This window comes from Crassostrea angulata, chromosome 9, assembly GCF_025612915.1.
Source record: "Crassostrea angulata isolate pt1a10 chromosome 9, ASM2561291v2, whole genome shotgun sequence".
Taxonomy (NCBI): Eukaryota; Metazoa; Mollusca; class Bivalvia; order Ostreida; family Ostreidae; genus Magallana; species Magallana angulata.
The window spans coordinates 27,109,357-27,136,464 of NC_069119.1; the positions used below are offsets into that span (position 1 = coordinate 27,109,357).

The 27,108-nt window shown below is 34.3% G+C and overlaps 1 protein-coding gene and 7 long non-coding RNA genes across 9 annotated transcripts; 1 reads left to right on the forward strand and 7 right to left on the reverse strand.

Annotated features, from left to right (window-relative positions):
• The first annotated feature begins 1,980 nt into the window (after positions 1-1,980).
• Positions 1,981-4,639, forward strand: LOC128163422 (uncharacterized). The gene has a single exon (XM_052827039.1). The coding sequence runs from the start codon at positions 1,983-1,985 to the stop codon at positions 3,645-3,647; it is 1,665 nt and encodes a 554-aa protein (XP_052682999.1). The 5' UTR covers positions 1,981-1,982; the 3' UTR covers positions 3,648-4,639.
• Positions 4,640-5,172: 533 nt separating this feature from the next.
• LOC128163440 (uncharacterized) lies at positions 5,173-7,446 on the reverse strand. Its single transcript, XR_008240798.1, has 3 exons — positions 7,239-7,446; positions 6,402-6,523; positions 5,173-5,822 (listed from the first exon to the last, which is right to left on the reverse strand). It is a non-coding gene; the product is annotated as an uncharacterized LOC128163440 (long non-coding RNA).
• A 554-nt stretch (positions 7,447-8,000) lies between these two features.
• On the reverse strand, positions 8,001-12,678 carry LOC128163433 (uncharacterized). Of its 2 annotated transcripts, XR_008240789.1 has the most exons (6): positions 12,471-12,678; positions 11,633-11,754; positions 10,906-11,053; positions 10,083-10,296; positions 9,242-9,363; positions 8,001-8,662 (listed from the first exon to the last, which is right to left on the reverse strand). It is a non-coding gene; the product is annotated as an uncharacterized LOC128163433 (long non-coding RNA). The 2 variants fall into 2 exon arrangements; XR_008240790.1 differs by lacking the exon at positions 12,471-12,678 and having other exon boundaries at positions 11,633-11,767.
• Positions 12,679-13,232: 554 nt separating this feature from the next.
• On the reverse strand, positions 13,233-15,518 carry LOC128163437 (uncharacterized). Its single transcript, XR_008240795.1, has 3 exons — positions 15,311-15,518; positions 14,474-14,595; positions 13,233-13,894 (listed from the first exon to the last, which is right to left on the reverse strand). It is a non-coding gene; the product is annotated as an uncharacterized LOC128163437 (long non-coding RNA).
• A 554-nt stretch (positions 15,519-16,072) lies between these two features.
• On the reverse strand, positions 16,073-18,358 carry LOC128163438 (uncharacterized). Its single transcript, XR_008240796.1, has 3 exons — positions 18,151-18,358; positions 17,314-17,435; positions 16,073-16,734 (listed from the first exon to the last, which is right to left on the reverse strand). It is a non-coding gene; the product is annotated as an uncharacterized LOC128163438 (long non-coding RNA).
• A 554-nt stretch (positions 18,359-18,912) lies between these two features.
• LOC128163439 (uncharacterized) lies at positions 18,913-21,201 on the reverse strand. Its single transcript, XR_008240797.1, has 3 exons — positions 20,994-21,201; positions 20,154-20,275; positions 18,913-19,574 (listed from the first exon to the last, which is right to left on the reverse strand). It is a non-coding gene; the product is annotated as an uncharacterized LOC128163439 (long non-coding RNA).
• A 554-nt stretch (positions 21,202-21,755) lies between these two features.
• On the reverse strand, positions 21,756-24,042 carry LOC128163441 (uncharacterized). Its single transcript, XR_008240799.1, has 3 exons — positions 23,835-24,042; positions 22,997-23,118; positions 21,756-22,417 (listed from the first exon to the last, which is right to left on the reverse strand). It is a non-coding gene; the product is annotated as an uncharacterized LOC128163441 (long non-coding RNA).
• A 554-nt stretch (positions 24,043-24,596) lies between these two features.
• LOC128163443 (uncharacterized) lies at positions 24,597-26,884 on the reverse strand. The gene is made up of 3 exons (XR_008240800.1): positions 26,677-26,884; positions 25,838-25,959; positions 24,597-25,258 (listed from the first exon to the last, which is right to left on the reverse strand). It is a non-coding gene; the product is annotated as an uncharacterized LOC128163443 (long non-coding RNA).
• Positions 26,885-27,108: the final 224 nt, after the last annotated feature.

Sequence of the window (27,108 nt, forward strand, 5' to 3'; positions counted from 1 at the left end):
GACAACAAAACCAATACACTCTCGTGTTAATACAAGAATAGAATATAAGAAATGGTCAATATCGTTTGCTACTATTATCAGTTTAATGTAGGTAACTTTTAAAATATATATATATTCCATGTACATTGTATTATATGTTTTACAAGCACGCCAATATATATGTACATGTACTTAAACTCTAAATAGTGATAGGAATTCGGCCGATTCATACATACCTATTTTTAGAAAAATTATTTTATATAGCGTGAGTACCATATTTATGAAAATATTTATGGAAACTCAGTTAGAATTGAAATCAATATTTGTACCATCTCAGGTTGCAAATACCTGCATTTATCTTTACAGTTGGGGTTTCATTTTGCCGAGTTTTTATTTTTTGTAGACAATGCTGAAAAATTGAATATAAATGTAAGTATCATGGAACGCATGCACTGTACGTAGACCTTAAATTAGGTAGTTATTTCATAAATTACATAGTTTGACAAAAATACTATTATATGCATAGCTCTGTGTTCTGAATTTATAAATGAAAAATTTTTAAGAATTTTTGAATAAATCTATCATTCAATCTGTCTGTTTGTGCAATTTTGTCCACTGTTTTAGAGATTTTTGGAATGTCAACAATGTCAACTTCTTATATAAAGAAGCATTATCTGAGCCATGTAATCTTAACAATCATTCAAGAATGTGATATCTTAAACACATTTCACATCTTTTGGATGGTATGCATGGTCATTCTTGAATAAGAGACACTCCGATTTCAAATAGTAATGAAAATAATGAAAAATGATCATTTTTGATTTGATTTTATTTATTTTTGATAATTTTATAAATGTATATATATATATATTGATATTTTATATCGTATAACAGAAGATAAAACTATGAACATCACAAAACTTCATGATTTGTCTTGTATATACTTGGAACAGCTTTCGAACAGTGAGCAGATATTCCCCCATGTTCTCCACAGCTCTTCCTGTATCTTCGTTTTTTTTTTCTTTCAAAAATCAGATTCCACCTCCATGTCAGTTGTTAATTTTTATAAGAATCCCCTTAATTTTATCACAGTATGCTTATACAGCCTTCAGCTAGTAAGCTGGCAAATAGAAATATCGGAAGTCATGGTTTATTTTTCATCTATGAACCTTGATGGAATTTTTTGATCCATGATAAAACGATATCTTGTTTACAGGACTTTTATTTACATTATTTATGTAGGTGTGTAATGTTTACATATAATTAATCGCCTTTTTTTTTTAAAGCAATAGAATACTCATGCGCAATTAGGCACGTGTTCTCCTTTGTTCAGATACAAGTAGGTTAATGAAGTAAAAAAAAAATAAAAGACTTAGTAAAACATGGCAGCATGCACTTTTGTTACCCATTATAATGTATTATCTAAAGAATGTAAGAAGTATTACATTACAAGGTGTCATTTAAAAAATGGGCCGCTGAATATTGTACGTGCCAGAAGATTTTCATACTAGAAGCACAATGAGATTCATGCATTGGTTTATTTTGAATTCTATACTGTATACAATATCTGTCAAAACTTCTACAAGTACTTCACTTAAAATTAAGTCATCGTATTAACTGTTCCGTAAGGAAAGGGGGGATACAGAATTACAATACACGGGGAATAACTCTAATTGTTTTTAATTCTTGATGTCAGGTGACCACATTCCATACAAGCAAGCTCAGCCATGTTTAAGTTACACGTGTGTAGACGTCTGCATGTTTGATGTCCAATTCGACGAATATGTAAATTGATTGACTATAAACAGCTGCTAAACAAGGTTTGTGCCGCTAATAATTGCCTATTTATTAGACAAAAATTGAGATACCTACATGTAATGTTAGTTGTTTGCAACATATGGTTTTCATGTTGGCTCTTAATATATTAACAAATAATACTACATTTTCTACAAACAGTACATTTTAATTTTTCGCTTAATTTTTCATTAATTTTTTGAAAAGCGATGGATCCTCGTTCTAGTGCCCAGGACGTGCACCGATGTGACCTTTGTGAGACCGCCATAGTACACAGCTACTGTGACTTTTGTCATGTCAACCTCTGCAAGCTTTGTATAGCTGATCACATCTCAGATGGATATGACAAACATAAAATAGTCCCTTTCCAGGAACGAAGATCAACACTGATTTACCCAAAATGTGCGACACATCCACACAAAAACTGTGACTGGCAGTGCAAGAATTGCAAGGACATATTTGTTTGTTCCTCTTGTACTGCATCAGAAAAACACAGAGGACATATATTTATAGAAGTTTCCGAAGTTTACATGAGAACGAAAAATGCTATTGCAGATGAAGCAAATAAGTTAGAAAATCTTATTTCTCCTACATATGAAGAAATTGCACTCGACTTGGAAAATCAGCTTGCCAACCTGGATGGAGGATATGAGACACTTACGACAGCAATGTCCAAACAAGGAGAGCAATGGCACAGAGAAATTGACATCGTTATCAATAAAATGAAAACTGAAATCAGTGAGATCAAAGTAAAACACAGAGACCTTTTAAAGAAACACTTAGATGAAATCAAACAGACACAGGCTCTCATAAAACAAACATTAGTAGCCATAGAAGAAATCAAGAAATCCACTGAAGTATCTCCTACCATTGAATACAGCTCTAAGATCAGAGAGTTCAGCAAGCTGCCACCCGAAGTGAAGGTTACACTGCCAACATTCATTCCAAAACCATTAGACCATGAAAAGTTGTATAATATGTTTGGGCAGATAACTCCTTTGTCTACTGCTACAGAACAGAATGTCTTGTCATTAAACCAACCAAACACTTCAGTGAGAGAACTACTGAATGAACCGGAGCTTGTTGCCACAATACAGACAGGGTATGAAAACGTTTACAACGTTACCTATCTAAATGAAGATTGTGCTTGGACATTCGGATCGACAAAAGATATCAAATGCTTTAACATTAAAGGTGAATTGCTTCATACAGTTAGCAACAAATCAGAACAACCACCCAATGATATAGCTGTAGACAGTGATGGGAATTTACTAATCAGTGACTGGAAATCAAGAACAGTGAATAAAGTAAATAATGGACAGACAGAAGAGTTGATCAGATTACGGGGATGGTGGCCTGGTAACCTGTGTGTCACCTCTAATGGTGATCTCCTGGTTATCATGGTCAGTGATGCTAAAACTCAATCTAAAGCTGTCCGTTACTTGGGATCTACAGAGAAACAAACAATTCAGTTTGATGATAAAGGTAAACCTCTGTACTCAGGGAATGCTCACATTAAATACATCATTGAAAACAGAAACCATGACATCTGTGTAGCTGACTATGAGGCTGGTGCAGTAGTGGTGGTTAATCAGAACGGGAAACTCAGATGGAGATACATCGGTCATCCTTCAGTTACCAAAAAGGAACCATTTAAACCAGTTGGTATCACAACAGACAGTCAGAGTCGTATCCTGACAACAGACGGTGACAACCATTGTATTCACATTCTGGATCAGGATGGACAGTTTCTCCGCTACATTGATAACTGTGATCTGGAGTATCCGTGTGGTTTATGTGTGGACAACAATGACAATCTGTTTGTATCAGAAGTAAAGAAAGGCAATGTAAAGAAAATAAAATTTCTCAGATAGACACCAAAACTGAGTGATATAGATTAAGCAAGACTATTTCCATGAATTTGATGATTTGTTGTAAGTAAAGTTAACTTTGTTCATATCAGAGGTGCAGAACACATGTATTTCATACTATGTCTGAATAATTATTTACATTCAGTGTAATTTATTATGATTGTATTGAAAATCTGCGATGTTCAATTTCATGTGAATACACTTAGCCTATTCATGCGTCAAGACACAAATAAAAATCGTCATCCCGCATTTTGAGTTATTGTACGACTAAAGGAAATGTTCACACCTACATAACTACTTTGATATTTACTTATGATATATGATATACTATTGTAATAGTATAATGCACACAGTACAATACATGTAAACTGAAGATTACAAGAAATCATGCATAGCAACCCGATTAATTAATTGTCTTTGTTTGTACAAAGCATGGTGGCGGTGAATGGTTCATCAAAATTAGGCATTTTATCCACAGGGGTCAAGCCCGTTTTGAATCTATTAGGATCCAATAATTAATTACAGTGATATTCAATCTATTAGGATCCAATAATTGTTTACAGCATCTCATACATGTACACTGATCATGTGACACAGTATTTTGCAAATTTCGAATTCACTTCAAGAGAAAGTGATATACTAGTGCATTGTATTTTCATTGGGAGTTGAAAGGGGGAAAAGGAATGGGAGGGGTGATGAAGCCTTTGTCTATTTTTTGATACTATGTTAGATTTCTCCAGGGATCACCGAGGTTCAGACTCGAACCCCCCCCCCAGCCCATCAATGCACATATTATTTTATGTCAGTGGACTTTCCTCCTCAGCAGATTTAAAGAAACAGGCAGTTTTGTAACGTTAAATATCAGGAGACTCTGAAAATCATAAAATTACAAAACAGCCGTTTCTCTATTAGTTTAGCGACATAAATAACAATTTATTGTGTTATGTTATGTTATTTATATCTCTGGTCTTATCAGAGACATTAATAACAATTTATTATTTTATGTTATGTTATGTTATTTATGTCTCTGGTCTTATTTATTAACTAACGATAAAAGCATAACAATTACAGCAATATTATAGCTTTTCGGCAATCATAAAGAAATTTTGTCATGGAAATGAAGGAGCTAAATCAATAAAACTCTTCAGGTATTTCACCTTATTGAATAACAGTTTAATTAAGGTGCAAAACTTGTTTGTGTGTTTGGTCAAAGTTCTCTCTCTCTCTCTCTCTCTCTCTCTCTCTCTCTCTCTCTCTCTCTCTCTCTCTCTCTCTCTCTCTGAGTCTCTCTCTGAATGTTTGTTTTCTGTTTAGAAAAAATATAAAGAGAGGCATACAAAAACCATTCAGTTATATTTTGAATCTTTTGTGTCACTAATTTTTTACTTCTCCAATCCGGAATTATACCGTATCGCTTATGGTTTAAATTTTATGAATGATGTACTAAAATTACCTTCCTCTTAAAAGAGTAAATTTGTTTGCCCGACCAAGGCCAGTTAGCCGTTAGGGTCGTTTGGGAAAAGCCTACCAATTATTTTCCCATAGAACTCCATACAAATGTTATGACCTCTCAGTACTTTACTATAATAGTTTCAGTCAAATCTTTGGTATCATTTGAAACTTCAATTCAAGACCTTTCAGGAAATGACAAAAAAAATATAGGGTCCCGTGGCGTTTATAGGTCAAATTTGCAGTTGTTTACAACTTACAGCGATCGGCAGTAAATGTCACTCTACATAAAAAATCAACCCCCACCCCTACAATTTTTCCTAGTGTTGCTATATTCTTTAAAATATTCCCCCATTCCTTCATTTATTTTAAAAACTAATAATTTTACTACAAAATGAGAATTGTCACATACCTGAATTCAGCCAATCGCCTAACGCCTACCCATTCATTCCTTATTACAACGTTCTATAACTTTTCTCTGATGTAAACATCCGGGGGTTTGGTACTCTCATTCCTATACTTAGAATCTTACCTACCTCAGAATTAGTCCATTTGCTATTTTTTAAAGACTTTAGACCTACCTGAGTTTATGTATGAAATTTGAGTCCCATGAGTCCAATGTCATGGATGTTGTCACTAGCTCAATTAATGACATCATGCTGCAGATGCTGGCGTTACAGGGAGTGAATGACATTCAGACCTCTGAATCTATTTGTATATAATTAGTGCCTGGAATCAATAAAATAGTTTGTTTACTACTTGTTTTTGAGTATTGGTATTATCTATATGATAAAATGTCAAAATTTTATTAATTTCCTAATAAGGGTATATTCTACCCAGGTTTTAAGAAAACCTCCTAAAATTGATGAAATCCTAGTAAATTAATCAAAATATACATGCTTTATACTGACAAATTGGTAAAAAATGTTCATATCATGAACAATCATCCATTATTGATTCTAATAAGCCAAATAATTCTAATCAGGCCTTTCCTGTTGATTGAGCATGTGCGAACAATATCACCACCCCCCAGTGTAATGCAGCTTACAGAACTAGCAGGTGCCCCCTTATCTTTCTTTAAAACACTATTCTAGCAAACGAAAAAGGACATAATTTTGATATAATATTAGAGCTAGGTACCTGGGGTAATGAACAGAACTGTTTAATTGTAAAATTATTGAAAATTAAATCTAGAAAAGGCCAAGTTCTTGCCAATGTCAAAAATCAAGAGGGGTAACTATTCTAGTGTCAAATCACAAAATGCGCCTCCAAGTACAGAGACAGAAGATAGTATGCTGAAAAGTTTACCTTCATTATATAGAAGAATGTCCATCGTGATGAATCAGATGGCTACCGACTGTCCGACAGCATCAATATGGGGCAAAATGACCCCGCCGCCCTGCCACTATCATCTTCCAAAGCTGAGGCGGCTGAACAATGGAGATCATCATAAGTGCACGAATGAGGAAAAATCAGAGTTATAAATTATTCATTGCACAAAACAATGTTAATACATCAAATTTTTTCATATATTCCTTACAAATAAAATATATACATTCTAATTACACACATAAATACAGAATTTAATGATCTGTCAAGGGTGGGGTACTTAAATAAACACTATTACATGTAAATACATGTAATAACATGTAATGCCAAATGTGATTTATGCAGTCATAACATAATTCAAGTAACTCATCAAAAATTACATACAGTCAGTCCAAATAAATAGAATTACATCATGTTGAAATTCTGAATCACTCAGTCAGTTAGTCTAAGGGAAGTAACTCTAAAAACTGCTATCTTGCAATGGACACTGTTGACAGTTTCAAGCAGTTTTAACCATGAAAACTTTACAAAATGCCCCTACTAAACTCATAAAACATAATCATTCCAATAACATATACCCCATACTAGGCTGACATGAGTCCAATGTGTCATAACCCCAATTTCCCATTCATGTGCAATTAATAAACATGTGTAACACTCCCCTCCCCACCCCTCTCTTAAGAGGAGTGGGTGGAGAAAAAAAGGGGGGGGGTGAGAGACACTCATTCCTGACCATATGTATGCCTAACATGTACTCCTGGCTAAACACTCACAATCACAAATCTAGGGATAAAAAAATGAAACATGGTAACTTACCAGGTGAAGGCACTAGATGTTGACAACTGCGGTAGTTTCAGGGCGTGTGGGTGAGACCGTCTTGTACATCAACCTTACTCAGGTCAAGACCATTTAGGCGAGGGAAAAGACTGCAGAACTCCTCTACGTGGATAGCTGGGAAGCATGGGAGGCAGTATTTGATCCAAATCACTCTGCTGGTCCAGATGCAGAATACCCGAACAATGAAGATCTGCTGAAAAATAAACATTAAGATGACATTAAATTGACATTAAATAGCATCAGGTCATCAATTTGAAAAGAATAGACATTTTTAATGCATTGCAAATATGATGCTTACAAAAAATAAGAAAAACAAATAAAAAACCTTGTTTACAACATAATTGTTGTCCAAATTCTATTGACAGATGATCAGCAGACCTTAATTGAGCCCATCAATTATGAGTTAAATATGAATTTAAAAATTTAAAAAACAAGCAAAGAACTGCAAAAATGAATTGCTACACATGTAATCAACAATAATATTTTCTAATTTAGAATTCAAACCAATATTTCTTGCTTTTTCTTCTTTCGTAGTCCCTCTAATTTTACTCTTTACACATATACAATACTCCAGTCCCCCTCAATTTTAAATTACAGCCACTCCCATCTTAAAATTTAAATTTAATGAACTAATTTCACTGCAAGTGTATTGAAATGTCAAGTCTGTCCAAATAATCATGAAATATTGACATTTGTTTGACTTTAAAGAAAGAAAACATGAAAAAAATAGGGTCTCTATAGGGAAAAGCCTACCAATTATTTTCCCATAGAACTCCATACAAATGTTATGACCTCTCAGTACTTTACTATAATAGTTTCAGTCAAATCTTTGGTATCATTTGAAACTTCAATTCAAGACCTTTCAGGAAATGACAAAAAAAATATAGGGTCCCGTGGCGTTTATAGGTCAAATTTGCAGTTGTTTACAACTTACAGCGATCGGCAGTAAATGTCACTCTACATAAAAAATCAACCCCCACCCCTACAATTTTTCCTAGTGTTGCTATATTCTTTAAAATATTCCCCCATTCCTTCATTTATTTTAAAAACTAATAATTTTACTACAAAATGAGAATTGTCACATACCTGAATTCAGCCAATCGCCTAACGCCTACCCATTCATTCCTTATTACAACGTTCTATAACTTTTCTCTGATGTAAACATCCGGGGGTTTGGTACTCTCATTCCTATACTTAGAATCTTACCTACCTCAGAATTAGTCCATTTGCTATTTTTTAAAGACTTTAGACCTACCTGAGTTTATGTATGAAATTTGAGTCCCATGAGTCCAATGTCATGGATGTTGTCACTAGCTCAATTAATGACATCATGCTGCAGATGCTGGCGTTACAGGGAGTGAATGACATTCAGACCTCTGAATCTATTTGTATATAATTAGTGCCTGGAATCAATAAAATAGTTTGTTTACTACTTGTTTTTGAGTATTGGTATTATCTATATGATAAAATGTCAAAATTTTATTAATTTCCTAATAAGGGTATATTCTACCCAGGTTTTAAGAAAACCTCCTAAAATTGATGAAATCCTAGTAAATTAATCAAAATATACATGCTTTATACTGACAAATTGGTAAAAAATGTTCATATCATGAACAATCATCCATTATTGATTCTAATAAGCCAAATAATTCTAATCAGGCCTTTCCTGTTGATTGAGCATGTGCGAACAATATCACCACCCCCCAGTGTAATGCAGCTTACAGAACTAGCAGGTGCCCCCTTATCTTTCTTTAAAACACTATTCTAGCAAACGAAAAAGGACATAATTTTGATATAATATTAGAGCTAGGTACCTGGGGTAATGAACAGAACTGTTTAATTGTAAAATTATTGAAAATTAAATCTAGAAAAGGCCAAGTTCTTGCCAATGTCAAAAATCAAGAGGGGTAACTATTCTAGTGTCAAATCACAAAATGCGCCTCCAAGTACAGAGACAGAAGATAGTATGCTGAAAAGTTTACCTTCATTATATAGAAGAATGTCCATCGTGATGAATCAGATGGCTACCGACTGTCCGACAGCATCAATATGGGGCAAAATGACCCCGCCGCCCTGCCACTATCATCTTCCAAAGCTGAGGCGGCTGAACAATGGAGATCATCATAAGTGCACGAATGAGGAAAAATCAGAGTTATAAATTATTCATTGCACAAAACAATGTTAATACATCAAATTTTTTCATATATTCCTTACAAATAAAATATATACATTCTAATTACACACATAAATACAGAATTTAATGATCTGTCAAGGGTGGGGTACTTAAATAAACACTATTACATGTAAATACATGTAATAACATGTAATGCCAAATGTGATTTATGCAGTCATAACATAATTCAAGTAACTCATCAAAAATTACATACAGTCAGTCCAAATAAATAGAATTACATCATGTTGAAATTCTGAATCACTCAGTCAGTTAGTCTAAGGGAAGTAACTCTAAAAACTGCTATCTTGCAATGGACACTGTTGACAGTTTCAAGCAGTTTTAACCATGAAAACTTTACAAAATGCCCCTACTAAACTCATAAAACATAATCATTCCAATAACATATACCCCATACTAGGCTGACATGAGTCCAATGTGTCATAACCCCAATTTCCCATTCATGTGCAATTAATAAACATGTGTAACACTCCCCTCCCCACCCCTCTCTTAAGAGGAGTGGGTGGAGAAAAAAAGGGGGGGGGGGGGTGAGAGACACTCATTCCTGACCATATGTATGCCTAACATGTACTCCTGGCTAAACACTCACAATCACAAATCTAGGGATAAAAAAATGAAACATGGTAACTTACCAGGTGAAGGCACTAGATGTTGACAACTGCGGTAGTTTCAGGGCGTGTGGGTGAGACCGTCTTGTACATCAACCTTACTCAGGTCAAGACCATTTAGGCGAGGGAAAAGACTGCAGAACTCCTCTACGTGGATAGCTGGGAAGCATGGGAGGCAGTATTTGATCCAAATCACTCTGCTGGTCCAGATGCAGAATACCCGAACAATGAAGATCTGCTGAAAAATAAACATTAAGATGACATTAAATTGACATTAAATAGCATCAGGTCATCAATTTGAAAAGAATAGACATTTTTAATGCATTGCAAATATGATGCTTACAAAAAATAAGAAAAACAAATAAAAAACCTTGTTTACAACATAATTGTTGTCCAAATTCTATTGACAGATGATCAGCAGACCTTAATTGAGCCCATCAATTATGAGTTAAATATGAATTTAAAAATTTAAAAAACAAGCAAAGAACTGCAAAAATGAATTGCTACACATGTAATCAACAATAATATTTTCTAATTTAGAATTCAAACCAATATTTCTTGCTTTTTCTTCTTTCGTAGTCCCTCTAATTTTACTCTTTACACATATACAATACTCCAGTCCCCCTCAATTTTAAATTACAGCCACTCCCATCTTAAAATTTAAATTTAATGAACTAATTTCACTGCAAGTGTATTGAAATGTCAAGTCTGTCCAAATAATCATGAAATATTGACATTTGTTTGACTTTAAAGAAAGAAAACATGAAAAAAATAGGGTCTCTATACTTAGAATCTTACCTACCTCAGAATTAGTCCATTTGCTATTTTTTAAAGACTTTAGACCTACCTGAGTTTATGTATGAAATTTGAGTCCCATGAGTCCAATGTCATGGATGTTGTCACTAGCTCAATTAATGACATCATGCTGCAGATGCTGGCGTTACAGGGAGTGAATGACATTCAGACCTCTGAATCTATTTGTATATAATTAGTGCCTGGAATCAATAAAATAGTTTGTTTACTACTTGTTTTTGAGTATTGGTATTATCTATATGATAAAATGTCAAAATTTTATTAATTTCCTAATAAGGGTATATTCTACCCAGGTTTTAAGAAAACCTCCTAAAATTGATGAAATCCTAGTAAATTAATCAAAATATACATGCTTTATACTGACAAATTGGTAAAAAATGTTCATATCATGAACAATCATCCATTATTGATTCTAATAAGCCAAATAATTCTAATCAGGCCTTTCCTGTTGATTGAGCATGTGCGAACAATATCACCACCCCCCAGTGTAATGCAGCTTACAGAACTAGCAGGTGCCCCCTTATCTTTCTTTAAAACACTATTCTAGCAAACGAAAAAGGACATAATTTTGATATAATATTAGAGCTAGGTACCTGGGGTAATGAACAGAACTGTTTAATTGTAAAATTATTGAAAATTAAATCTAGAAAAGGCCAAGTTCTTGCCAATGTCAAAAATCAAGAGGGGTAACTATTCTAGTGTCAAATCACAAAATGCGCCTCCAAGTACAGAGACAGAAGATAGTATGCTGAAAAGTTTACCTTCATTATATAGAAGAATGTCCATCGTGATGAATCAGATGGCTACCGACTGTCCGACAGCATCAATATGGGGCAAAATGACCCCGCCGCCCTGCCACTATCATCTTCCAAAGCTGAGGCGGCTGAACAATGGAGATCATCATAAGTGCACGAATGAGGAAAAATCAGAGTTATAAATTATTCATTGCACAAAACAATGTTAATACATCAAATTTTTTCATATATTCCTTACAAATAAAATATATACATTCTAATTACACACATAAATACAGAATTTAATGATCTGTCAAGGGTGGGGTACTTAAATAAACACTATTACATGTAAATACATGTAATAACATGTAATGCCAAATGTGATTTATGCAGTCATAACATAATTCAAGTAACTCATCAAAAATTACATACAGTCAGTCCAAATAAATAGAATTACATCATGTTGAAATTCTGAATCACTCAGTCAGTTAGTCTAAGGGAAGTAACTCTAAAAACTGCTATCTTGCAATGGACACTGTTGACAGTTTCAAGCAGTTTTAACCATGAAAACTTTACAAAATGCCCCTACTAAACTCATAAAACATAATCATTCCAATAACATATACCCCATACTAGGCTGACATGAGTCCAATGTGTCATAACCCCAATTTCCCATTCATGTGCAATTAATAAACATGTGTAACACTCCCCTCCCCACCCCTCTCTTAAGAGGAGTGGGTGGAGAAAAAAAGGGGGGGGGGTGAGAGACACTCATTCCTGACCATATGTATGCCTAACATGTACTCCTGGCTAAACACTCACAATCACAAATCTAGGGATAAAAAAATGAAACATGGTAACTTACCAGGTGAAGGCACTAGATGTTGACAACTGCGGTAGTTTCAGGGCGTGTGGGTGAGACCGTCTTGTACATCAACCTTACTCAGGTCAAGACCATTTAGGCGAGGGAAAAGACTGCAGAACTCCTCTACGTGGATAGCTGGGAAGCATGGGAGGCAGTATTTGATCCAAATCACTCTGCTGGTCCAGATGCAGAATACCCGAACAATGAAGATCTGCTGAAAAATAAACATTAAGATGACATTAAATTGACATTAAATAGCATCAGGTCATCAATTTGAAAAGAATAGACATTTTTAATGCATTGCAAATATGATGCTTACAAAAAATAAGAAAAACAAATAAAAAACCTTGTTTACAACATAATTGTTGTCCAAATTCTATTGACAGATGATCAGCAGACCTTAATTGAGCCCATCAATTATGAGTTAAATATGAATTTAAAAATTTAAAAAACAAGCAAAGAACTGCAAAAATGAATTGCTACACATGTAATCAACAATAATATTTTCTAATTTAGAATTCAAACCAATATTTCTTGCTTTTTCTTCTTTCGTAGTCCCTCTAATTTTACTCTTTACACATATACAATACTCCAGTCCCCCTCAATTTTAAATTACAGCCACTCCCATCTTAAAATTTAAATTTAATGAACTAATTTCACTGCAAGTGTATTGAAATGTCAAGTCTGTCCAAATAATCATGAAATATTGACATTTGTTTGACTTTAAAGAAAGAAAACATGAAAAAAATAGGGTCTCTATAGGGAAAAGCCTACCAATTATTTTCCCATAGAACTCCATACAAATGTTATGACCTCTCAGTACTTTACTATAATAGTTTCAGTCAAATCTTTGGTATCATTTGAAACTTCAATTCAAGACCTTTCAGGAAATGACAAAAAAAATATAGGGTCCCGTGGCGTTTATAGGTCAAATTTGCAGTTGTTTACAACTTACAGCGATCGGCAGTAAATGTCACTCTACATAAAAAATCAACCCCCACCCCTACAATTTTTCCTAGTGTTGCTATATTCTTTAAAATATTCCCCCATTCCTTCATTTATTTTAAAAACTAATAATTTTACTACAAAATGAGAATTGTCACATACCTGAATTCAGCCAATCGCCTAACGCCTACCCATTCATTCCTTATTACAACGTTCTATAACTTTTCTCTGATGTAAACATCCGGGGGTTTGGTACTCTCATTCCTATACTTAGAATCTTACCTACCTCAGAATTAGTCCATTTGCTATTTTTTAAAGACTTTAGACCTACCTGAGTTTATGTATGAAATTTGAGTCCCATGAGTCCAATGTCATGGATGTTGTCACTAGCTCAATTAATGACATCATGCTGCAGATGCTGGCGTTACAGGGAGTGAATGACATTCAGACCTCTGAATCTATTTGTATATAATTAGTGCCTGGAATCAATAAAATAGTTTGTTTACTACTTGTTTTTGAGTATTGGTATTATCTATATGATAAAATGTCAAAATTTTATTAATTTCCTAATAAGGGTATATTCTACCCAGGTTTTAAGAAAACCTCCTAAAATTGATGAAATCCTAGTAAATTAATCAAAATATACATGCTTTATACTGACAAATTGGTAAAAAATGTTCATATCATGAACAATCATCCATTATTGATTCTAATAAGCCAAATAATTCTAATCAGGCCTTTCCTGTTGATTGAGCATGTGCGAACAATATCACCACCCCCCAGTGTAATGCAGCTTACAGAACTAGCAGGTGCCCCCTTATCTTTCTTTAAAACACTATTCTAGCAAACGAAAAAGGACATAATTTTGATATAATATTAGAGCTAGGTACCTGGGGTAATGAACAGAACTGTTTAATTGTAAAATTATTGAAAATTAAATCTAGAAAAGGCCAAGTTCTTGCCAATGTCAAAAATCAAGAGGGGTAACTATTCTAGTGTCAAATCACAAAATGCGCCTCCAAGTACAGAGACAGAAGATAGTATGCTGAAAAGTTTACCTTCATTATATAGAAGAATGTCCATCGTGATGAATCAGATGGCTACCGACTGTCCGACAGCATCAATATGGGGCAAAATGACCCCGCCGCCCTGCCACTATCATCTTCCAAAGCTGAGGCGGCTGAACAATGGAGATCATCATAAGTGCACGAATGAGGAAAAATCAGAGTTATAAATTATTCATTGCACAAAACAATGTTAATACATCAAATTTTTTCATATATTCCTTACAAATAAAATATATACATTCTAATTACACACATAAATACAGAATTTAATGATCTGTCAAGGGTGGGGTACTTAAATAAACACTATTACATGTAAATACATGTAATAACATGTAATGCCAAATGTGATTTATGCAGTCATAACATAATTCAAGTAACTCATCAAAAATTACATACAGTCAGTCCAAATAAATAGAATTACATCATGTTGAAATTCTGAATCACTCAGTCAGTTAGTCTAAGGGAAGTAACTCTAAAAACTGCTATCTTGCAATGGACACTGTTGACAGTTTCAAGCAGTTTTAACCATGAAAACTTTACAAAATGCCCCTACTAAACTCATAAAACATAATCATTCCAATAACATATACCCCATACTAGGCTGACATGAGTCCAATGTGTCATAACCCCAATTTCCCATTCATGTGCAATTAATAAACATGTGTAACACTCCCCTCCCCACCCCTCTCTTAAGAGGAGTGGGTGGAGAAAAAAAGGGGGGGGGTGAGAGACACTCATTCCTGACCATATGTATGCCTAACATGTACTCCTGGCTAAACACTCACAATCACAAATCTAGGGATAAAAAAATGAAACATGGTAACTTACCAGGTGAAGGCACTAGATGTTGACAACTGCGGTAGTTTCAGGGCGTGTGGGTGAGACCGTCTTGTACATCAACCTTACTCAGGTCAAGACCATTTAGGCGAGGGAAAAGACTGCAGAACTCCTCTACGTGGATAGCTGGGAAGCATGGGAGGCAGTATTTGATCCAAATCACTCTGCTGGTCCAGATGCAGAATACCCGAACAATGAAGATCTGCTGAAAAATAAACATTAAGATGACATTAAATTGACATTAAATAGCATCAGGTCATCAATTTGAAAAGAATAGACATTTTTAATGCATTGCAAATATGATGCTTACAAAAAATAAGAAAAACAAATAAAAAACCTTGTTTACAACATAATTGTTGTCCAAATTCTATTGACAGATGATCAGCAGACCTTAATTGAGCCCATCAATTATGAGTTAAATATGAATTTAAAAATTTAAAAAACAAGCAAAGAACTGCAAAAATGAATTGCTACACATGTAATCAACAATAATATTTTCTAATTTAGAATTCAAACCAATATTTCTTGCTTTTTCTTCTTTCGTAGTCCCTCTAATTTTACTCTTTACACATATACAATACTCCAGTCCCCCTCAATTTTAAATTACAGCCACTCCCATCTTAAAATTTAAATTTAATGAACTAATTTCACTGCAAGTGTATTGAAATGTCAAGTCTGTCCAAATAATCATGAAATATTGACATTTGTTTGACTTTAAAGAAAGAAAACATGAAAAAAATAGGGTCTCTATAGGGAAAAGCCTACCAATTATTTTCCCATAGAACTCCATACAAATGTTATGACCTCTCAGTACTTTACTATAATAGTTTCAGTCAAATCTTTGGTATCATTTGAAACTTCAATTCAAGACCTTTCAGGAAATGACAAAAAAAATATAGGGTCCCGTGGCGTTTATAGGTCAAATTTGCAGTTGTTTACAACTTACAGCGATCGGCAGTAAATGTCACTCTACATAAAAAATCAACCCCCACCCCTACAATTTTTCCTAGTGTTGCTATATTCTTTAAAATATTCCCCCATTCCTTCATTTATTTTAAAAACTAATAATTTTACTACAAAATGAGAATTGTCACATACCTGAATTCAGCCAATCGCCTAACGCCTACCCATTCATTCCTTATTACAACGTTCTATAACTTTTCTCTGATGTAAACATCCGGGGGTTTGGTACTCTCATTCCTATACTTAGAATCTTACCTACCTCAGAATTAGTCCATTTGCTATTTTTTAAAGACTTTAGACCTACCTGAGTTTATGTATGAAATTTGAGTCCCATGAGTCCAATGTCATGGATGTTGTCACTAGCTCAATTAATGACATCATGCTGCAGATGCTGGCGTTACAGGGAGTGAATGACATTCAGACCTCTGAATCTATTTGTATATAATTAGTGCCTGGAATCAATAAAATAGTTTGTTTACTACTTGTTTTTGAGTATTGGTATTATCTATATGATAAAATGTCAAAATTTTATTAATTTCCTAATAAGGGTATATTCTACCCAGGTTTTAAGAAAACCTCCTAAAATTGATGAAATCCTAGTAAATTAATCAAAATATACATGCTTTATACTGACAAATTGGTAAAAAATGTTCATATCATGAACAATCATCCATTATTGATTCTAATAAGCCAAATAATTCTAATCAGGCCTTTCCTGTTGATTGAGCATGTGCGAACAATATCACCACCCCCCAGTGTAATGCAGCTTACAGAACTAGCAGGTGCCCCCTTATCTTTCTTTAAAACACTATTCTAGCAAACGAAAAAGGACATAATTTTGATATAATATTAGAGCTAGGTACCTGGGGTAATGAACAGAACTGTTTAATTGTAAAATTATTGAAAATTAAATCTAGAAAAGGCCAAGTTCTTGCCAATGTCAAAAATCAAGAGGGGTAACTATTCTAGTGTCAAATCACAAAATGCGCCTCCAAGTACAGAGACAGAAGATAGTATGCTGAAAAGTTTACCTTCATTATATAGAAGAATGTCCATCGTGATGAATCAGATGGCTACCGACTGTCCGACAGCATCAATATGGGGCAAAATGACCCCGCCGCCCTGCCACTATCATCTTCCAAAGCTGAGGCGGCTGAACAATGGAGATCATCATAAGTGCACGAATGAGGAAAAATCAGAGTTATAAATTATTCATTGCACAAAACAATGTTAATACATCAAATTTTTTCATATATTCCTTACAAATAAAATATATACATTCTAATTACACACATAAATACAGAATTTAATGATCTGTCAAGGGTGGGGTACTTAAATAAACACTATTACATGTAAATACATGTAATAACATGTAATGCCAAATGTGATTTATGCAGTCATAACATAATTCAAGTAACTCATCAAAAATTACATACAGTCAGTCCAAATAAATAGAATTACATCATGTTGAAATTCTGAATCACTCAGTCAGTTAGTCTAAGGGAAGTAACTCTAAAAACTGCTATCTTGCAATGGACACTGTTGACAGTTTCAAGCAGTTTTAACCATGAAAACTTTACAAAATGCCCCTACTAAACTCATAAAACATAATCATTCCAATAACATATACCCCATACTAGGCTGACATGAGTCCAATGTGTCATAACCCCAATTTCCCATTCATGTGCAATTAATAAACATGTGTAACACTCCCCTCCCCACCCCTCTCTTAAGAGGAGTGGGTGGAGAAAAAAAGGGGGGGGGTGAGAGACACTCATTCCTGACCATATGTATGCCTAACATGTACTCCTGGCTAAACACTCACAATCACAAATCTAGGGATAAAAAAATGAAACATGGTAACTTACCAGGTGAAGGCACTAGATGTTGACAACTGCGGTAGTTTCAGGGCGTGTGGGTGAGACCGTCTTGTACATCAACCTTACTCAGGTCAAGACCATTTAGGCGAGGGAAAAGACTGCAGAACTCCTCTACGTGGATAGCTGGGAAGCATGGGAGGCAGTATTTGATCCAAATCACTCTGCTGGTCCAGATGCAGAATACCCGAACAATGAAGATCTGCTGAAAAATAAACATTAAGATGACATTAAATTGACATTAAATAGCATCAGGTCATCAATTTGAAAAGAATAGACATTTTTAATGCATTGCAAATATGATGCTTACAAAAAATAAGAAAAACAAATAAAAAACCTTGTTTACAACATAATTGTTGTCCAAATTCTATTGACAGATGATCAGCAGACCTTAATTGAGCCCATCAATTATGAGTTAAATATGAATTTAAAAATTTAAAAAACAAGCAAAGAACTGCAAAAATGAATTGCTACACATGTAATCAACAATAATATTTTCTAATTTAGAATTCAAACCAATATTTCTTGCTTTTTCTTCTTTCGTAGTCCCTCTAATTTTACTCTTTACACATATACAATACTCCAGTCCCCCTCAATTTTAAATTACAGCCACTCCCATCTTAAAATTTAAATTTAATGAACTAATTTCACTGCAAGTGTATTGAAATGTCAAGTCTGTCCAAATAATCATGAAATATTGACATTTGTTTGACTTTAAAGAAAGAAAACATGAAAAAAATAGGGTCTCTATAGGGAAAAGCCTACCAATTATTTTCCCATAGAACTCCATACAAATGTTATGACCTCTCAGTACTTTACTATAATAGTTTCAGTCAAATCTTTGGTATCATTTGAAACTTCAATTCAAGACCTTTCAGGAAATGACAAAAAAAATATAGGGTCCCGTGGCGTTTATAGGTCAAATTTGCAGTTGTTTACAACTTACAGCGATCGGCAGTAAATGTCACTCTACATAAAAAATCAACCCCCACCCCTACAATTTTTCCTAGTGTTGCTATATTCTTTAAAATATTCCCCCATTCCTTCATTTATTTTAAAAACTAATAATTTTACTACAAAATGAGAATTGTCACATACCTGAATTCAGCCAATCGCCTAACGCCTACCCATTCATTCCTTATTACAACGTTCTATAACTTTTCTCTGATGTAAACATCCGGGGGTTTGGTACTCTCATTCCTATACTTAGAATCTTACCTACCTCAGAATTAGTCCATTTGCTATTTTTTAAAGACTTTAGACCTACCTGAGTTTATGTATGAAATTTGAGTCCCATGAGTCCAATGTCATGGATGTTGTCACTAGCTCAATTAATGACATCATGCTGCAGATGCTGGCGTTACAGGGAGTGAATGACATTCAGACCTCTGAATCTATTTGTATATAATTAGTGCCTGGAATCAATAAAATAGTTTGTTTACTACTTGTTTTTGAGTATTGGTATTATCTATATGATAAAATGTCAAAATTTTATTAATTTCCTAATAAGGGTATATTCTACCCAGGTTTTAAGAAAACCTCCTAAAATTGATGAAATCCTAGTAAATTAATCAAAATATACATGCTTTATACTGACAAATTGGTAAAAAATGTTCATATCATGAACAATCATCCATTATTGATTCTAATAAGCCAAATAATTCTAATCAGGCCTTTCCTGTTGATTGAGCATGTGCGAACAATATCACCACCCCCCAGTGTAATGCAGCTTACAGAACTAGCAGGTGCCCCCTTATCTTTCTTTAAAACACTATTCTAGCAAACGAAAAAGGACATAATTTTGATATAATATTAGAGCTAGGTACCTGGGGTAATGAACAGAACTGTTTAATTGTAAAATTATTGAAAATTAAATCTAGAAAAGGCCAAGTTCTTGCCAATGTCAAAAATCAAGAGGGGTAACTATTCTAGTGTCAAATCACAAAATGCGCCTCCAAGTACAGAGACAGAAGATAGTATGCTGAAAAGTTTACCTTCATTATATAGAAGAATGTCCATCGTGATGAATCAGATGGCTACCGACTGTCCGACAGCATCAATATGGGGCAAAATGACCCCGCCGCCCTGCCACTATCATCTTCCAAAGCTGAGGCGGCTGAACAATGGAGATCATCATAAGTGCACGAATGAGGAAAAATCAGAGTTATAAATTATTCATTGCACAAAACAATGTTAATACATCAAATTTTTTCATATATTCCTTACAAATAAAATATATACATTCTAATTACACACATAAATACAGAATTTAATGATCTGTCAAGGGTGGGGTACTTAAATAAACACTATTACATGTAAATACATGTAATAACATGTAATGCCAAATGTGATTTATGCAGTCATAACATAATTCAAGTAACTCATCAAAAATTACATACAGTCAGTCCAAATAAATAGAATTACATCATGTTGAAATTCTGAATCACTCAGTCAGTTAGTCTAAGGGAAGTAACTCTAAAAACTGCTATCTTGCAATGGACACTGTTGACAGTTTCAAGCAGTTTTAACCATGAAAACTTTACAAAATGCCCCTACTAAACTCATAAAACATAATCATTCCAATAACATATACCCCATACTAGGCTGACATGAGTCCAATGTGTCATAACCCCAATTTCCCATTAATGTGCAATTAATAAACATGTGTAACACTCCCCTCCCCACCCCTCTCTTAAGAGGAGTGGGTGGAGAAAAAAAGGGGGGGGGGGGTGAGAGACACTCATTCCTGACCATATGTATGCCTAACATGTACTCCTGGCTAAACACTCACAATCACAAATCTAGGGATAAAAAAATGAAACATGGTAACTTACCAGGTGAAGGCACTAGATGTTGACAACTGCGGTAGTTTCAGGGCGTGTGGGTGAGACCGTCTTGTACATCAACCTTACTCAGGTCAAGACCATTTAGGCGAGGGAAAAGACTGCAGAACTCCTCTACGTGGATAGCTGGGAAGCATGGGAGGCAGTATTTGATCCAAATCACTCTGCTGGTCCAGATGCAGAATACCCGAACAATGAAGATCTGCTGAAAAATAAACATTAAGATGACATTAAATTGACATTAAATAGCATCAGGTCATCAATTTGAAAAGAATAGACATTTTTAATGCATTGCAAATATGATGCTTACAAAAAATAAGAAAAACAAATAAAAAACCTTGTTTACAACATAATTGTTGTCCAAATTCTATTGACAGATGATCAGCAGACCTTAATTGAGCCCATCAATTATGAGTTAAATATGAATTTAAAAATTTAAAAAACAAGCAAAGAACTGCAAAAATGAATTGCTACACATGTAATCAACAATAATATTTTCTAATTTAGAATTCAAACCAATATTTCTTGCTTTTTCTTCTTTCGTAGTCCCTCTAATTTTACTCTTTACACATATACAATACTCCAGTCCCCCTCAATTTTAAATTACAGCCACTCCCATCTTAAAATTTAAATTTAATGAACTAATTTCACTGCAAGTGTATTGAAATGTCAAGTCTGTCCAAATAATCATGAAATATTGACATTTGTTTGACTTTAAAGAAAGAAAACATGAAAAAAATAGGGTCTCTATAGGGAAAAGCCTACCAATTATTTTCCCATAGAACTCCATACAAATGTTATGACCTCTCAGTACTTTACTATAATAGTTTCAGTCAAATCTTTGGTATCATTTGAAACTTCAATTCAAGACCTTTCAGGAAATGACAAAAAAAATATAGGGTCCCGTGGCGTTTATAGGTCAAATTTGCAGTTGTTTACAACTTACAGCGATCGGCAGTAAATGTCACTCTACATAAAAAATCAACCCCCACCCCTACAATTTTTCCTAGTGTTGCTATATTCTTTAAAATATTCCCCCATTCCTTCATTTATTTTAAAAACTAATAATTTTACTACAAAATGAGAATTGTCACATACCTGAATTCAGCCAATCGCCTAACGCCTACCCATTCATTCCTTATTACAACGTTCTATAACTTTTCTCTGATGTAAACATCCGGGGGTTTGGTACTCTCATTCCTATACTTAGAATCTTACCTACCTCAGAATTAGTCCATTTGCTATTTTTTAAAGACTTTAGACCTACCTGAGTTTATGTATGAAATTTGAGTCCCATGAGTCCAATGTCATGGATGTTGTCACTAGCTCAATTAATGACATCATGCTGCAGATGCTGGCGTTACAGGGAGTGAATGACATTCAGACCTCTGAATCTATTTGTATATAATTAGTGCCTGGAATCAATAAAATAGTTTGTTTACTACTTGTTTTTGAGTATTGGTATTATCTATATGATAAAATGTCAAAATTTTATTAATTTCCTAATAAGGGTATATTCTACCCAGGTTTTAAGAAAACCTCCTAAAATTGATGAAATCCTAGTAAATTAATCAAAATATACATGCTTTATACTGACAAATTGGTAAAAAATGTTCATATCATGAACAATCATCCATTATTGATTCTAATAAGCCAAATAATTCTAATCAGGCCTTTCCTGTTGATTGAGCATGTGCGAACAATATCACCACCCCCCAGTGTAATGCAGCTTACAGAACTAGCAGGTGCCCCCTTATCTTTCTTTAAAACACTATTCTAGCAAACGAAAAAGGACATAATTTTGATATAATATTAGAGCTAGGTACCTGGGGTAATGAACAGAACTGTTTAATTGTAAAATTATTGAAAATTAAATCTAGAAAAGGCCAAGTTCTTGCCAATGTCAAAAATCAAGAGGGGTAACTATTCTAGTGTCAAATCACAAAATGCGCCTCCAAGTACAGAGACAGAAGATAGTATGCTGAAAAGTTTACCTTCATTATATAGAAGAATGTCCATCGTGATGAATCAGATGGCTACCGACTGTCCGACAGCATCAATATGGGGCAAAATGACCCCGCCGCCCTGCCACTATCATCTTCCAAAGCTGAGGCGGCTGAACAATGGAGATCATCATAAGTGCACGAATGAGGAAAAATCAGAGTTATAAATTATTCATTGCACAAAACAATGTTAATACATCAAATTTTTTCATATATTCCTTACAAATAAAATATATACATTCTAATTACACACATAAATACAGAATTTAATGATCTGTCAAGGGTGGGGTACTTAAATAAACACTATTACATGTAAATACATGTAATAACATGTAATGCCAAATGTGATTTATGCAGTCATAACATAATTCAAGTAACTCATCAAAAATTACATACAGTCAGTCCAAATAAATAGAATTACATCATGTTGAAATTCTGAATCACTCAGTCAGTTAGTCTAAGGGAAGTAACTCTAAAAACTGCTATCTTGCAATGGACACTGTTGACAGTTTCAAGCAGTTTTAACCATGAAAACTTTACAAAATGCCCCTACTAAACTCATAAAACATAATCATTCCAATAACATATACCCCATACTAGGCTGACATGAGTCCAATGTGTCATAACCCCAATTTCCCATTCATGTGCAATTAATAAACATGTGTAACACTCCCCTCCCCACCCCTCTCTTAAGAGGAGTGGGTGGAGAAAAAAAGGGGGGGGGGTGAGAGACACTCATTCCTGACCATATGTATGCCTAACATGTACTCCTGGCTAAACACTCACAATCACAAATCTAGGGATAAAAAAATGAAACATGGTAACTTACCAGGTGAAGGCACTAGATGTTGACAACTGCGGTAGTTTCAGGGCGTGTGGGTGAGACCGTCTTGTACATCAACCTTACTCAGGTCAAGACCATTTAGGCGAGGGAAAAGACTGCAGAACTCCTCTACGTGGATAGCTGGGAAGCATGGGAGGCAGTATTTGATCCAAATCACTCTGCTGGTCCAGATGCAGAATACCCGAACAATGAAGATCTGCTGAAAAATAAACATTAAGATGACATTAAATTGACATTAAATAGCATCAGGTCATCAATTTGAAAAGAATAGACATTTTTAATGCATTGCAAATATGATGCTTACAAAAAATAAGAAAAACAAATAAAAAACCTTGTTTACAACATAATTGTTGTCCAAATTCTATTGACAGATGATCAGCAGACCTTAATTGAGCCCATCAATTATGAGTTAAATATGAATTTAAAAATTTAAAAAACAAGCAAAGAACTGCAAAAATGAATTGCTACACATGTAATCAACAATAATATTTTCTAATTTAGAATTCAAACCAATATTTCTTGCTTTTTCTTCTTTCGTAGTCCCTCTAATTTTACTCTTTACACATATACAATACTCCAGTCCCCCTCAATTTTAAATTACAGCCACTCCCATCTTAAAATTTAAATTTAATGAACTAATTTCACTGCAAGTGTATTGAAATGTCAAGTCTGTCCAAATAATCATGAAATATTGACATTTGTTTGACTTTAAAGAAAGAAAACATGAAAAAAATAGGGTCTCTATAGGGAAAAGCCTACCAATTATTTTCCCATAGAACTCCATACAAATGTTATGACCTCTCAGTACTTTACTATAATAGTTTCAGTCAAATCTTTGGTATCATTTGAAACTTCAATTCAAGACCTTTCAGGAAATGACAAAAAAAATATAGGGTCCCGTGGCGTTTATAGGTCAAATTTGCAGTTGTTTACAACTTACAGCGATCGGCAGTAAATGTCACTCTACATAAAAAATCAACCCCCACCCCTACAATTTTTCCTAGTGTTGCTATATTCTTTAAAATATTCCCCCATTCCTTCATTTATTTTAAAAACTAATAATTTTACTACAAAATGAGAATTGTCACATACCTGAATTCAGCCAATCGCCTAACGCCTACCCATTCATTCCTTATTACAACGTTCTATAACTTTTCTCTGATGTAAACATCCGGGGGTTTGGTACTCTCATTCCTATACTTAGAATCTTACCTACCTCAGAATTAGTCCATTTGCTATTTTTTAAAGACTTTAGACCTACCTGAGTTTATGTATGAAATTTGAGTCCCATGAGTCCAATGTCATGGATGTTGTCACTAGCTCAATTAATGACATCATGCTGCAGATGCTGGCGTTACAGGGAGTGAATGACATTCAGACCTCTGAATCTATTTGTATATAATTAGTGCCTGGAATCAATAAAATAGTTTGTTTACTACTTGTTTTTGAGTATTGGTATTATCTATATGATAAAATGTCAAAATTTTATTAATTTCCTAATAAGGGTATATTCTACCCAGGTTTTAAGAAAACCTCCTAAAATTGATGAAATCCTAGTAAATTAATCAAAATATACATGCTTTATACTGACAAATTGGTAAAAAATGTTCATATCATGAACAATCATCCATTATTGATTCTAATAAGCCAAATAATTCTAATCAGGCCTTTCCTGTTGATTGAGCATGTGCGAACAATATCACCACCCCCCAGTGTAATGCAGCTTACAGAACTAGCAGGTGCCCCCTTATCTTTCTTTAAAACACTATTCTAGCAAACGAAAAAGGACATAATTTTGATATAATATTAGAGCTAGGTACCTGGGGTAATGAACAGAACTGTTTAATTGTAAAATTATTGAAAATTAAATCTAGAAAAGGCCAAGTTCTTGCCAATGTCAAAAATCAAGAGGGGTAACTATTCTAGTGTCAAATCACAAAATGCGCCTCCAAGTACAGAGACAGAAGATAGTATGCTGAAAAGTTTACCTTCATTATATAGAAGAATGTCCATCGTGATGAATCAGATGGCTACCGACTGTCCGACAGCATCAATATGGGGCAAAATGACCCCGCCGCCCTGCCACTATCATCTTCCAAAGCTGAGGCGGCTGAACAATGGAGATCATCATAAGTGCACGAATGAGGAAAAATCAGAGTTATAAATTATTCATTGCACAAAACAATGTTAATACATCAAATTTTTTCATATATTCCTTACAAATAAAATATATACATTCTAATTACACACATAAATACAGAATTTAATGATCTGTCAAGGGTGGGGTACTTAAATAAACACTATTACATGTAAATACATGTAATAACATGTAATGCCAAATGTGATTTATGCAGTCATAACATAATTCAAGTAACTCATCAAAAATTACATACAGTCAGTCCAAATAAATAGAATTACATCATGTTGAAATTCTGAATCACTCAGTCAGTTAGTCTAAGGGAAGTAACTCTAAAAACTGCTATCTTGCAATGGACACTGTTGACAGTTTCAAGCAGTTTTAACCATGAAAACTTTACAAAATGCCCCTACTAAACTCATAAAACATAATCATTCCAATAACATATACCCCATACTAGGCTGACATGAGTCCAATGTGTCATAACCCCAATTTCCCATTCATGTGCAATTAATAAACATGTGTAACACTCCCCTCCCCACCCCTCTCTTAAGAGGAGTGGGTGGAGAAAAAAAGGGGGGGGGGGTGAGAGACACTCATTCCTGACCATATGTATGCCTAACATGTACTCCTGGCTAAACACTCACAATCACAAATCTAGGGATAAAAAAATGAAACATGGTAACTTACCAGGTGAAGGCACTAGATGTTGACAACTGCGGTAGTTTCAGGGCGTGTGGGTGAGACCGTCTTGTACATCAACCTTACTCAGGTCAAGACCATTTAGGCGAGGGAAAAGACTGCAGAACTCCTCTACGTGGATAGCTGGGAAGCATGGGAGGCAGTATTTGATCCAAATCACTCTGCTGGTCCAGATGCAGAATACCCGAACAATGAAGATCTGCTGAAAAATAAACATTAAGATGACATTAAATTGACATTAAATAGCATCAGGTCATCAATTTGAAAAGAATAGACATTTTTAATGCATTGCAAATATGATGCTTACAAAAAATAAGAAAAACAAATAAAAAACCTTGTTTACAACATAATTGTTGTCCAAATTCTATTGACAGATGATCAGCAGACCTTAATTGAGCCCATCAATTATGAGTTAAATAT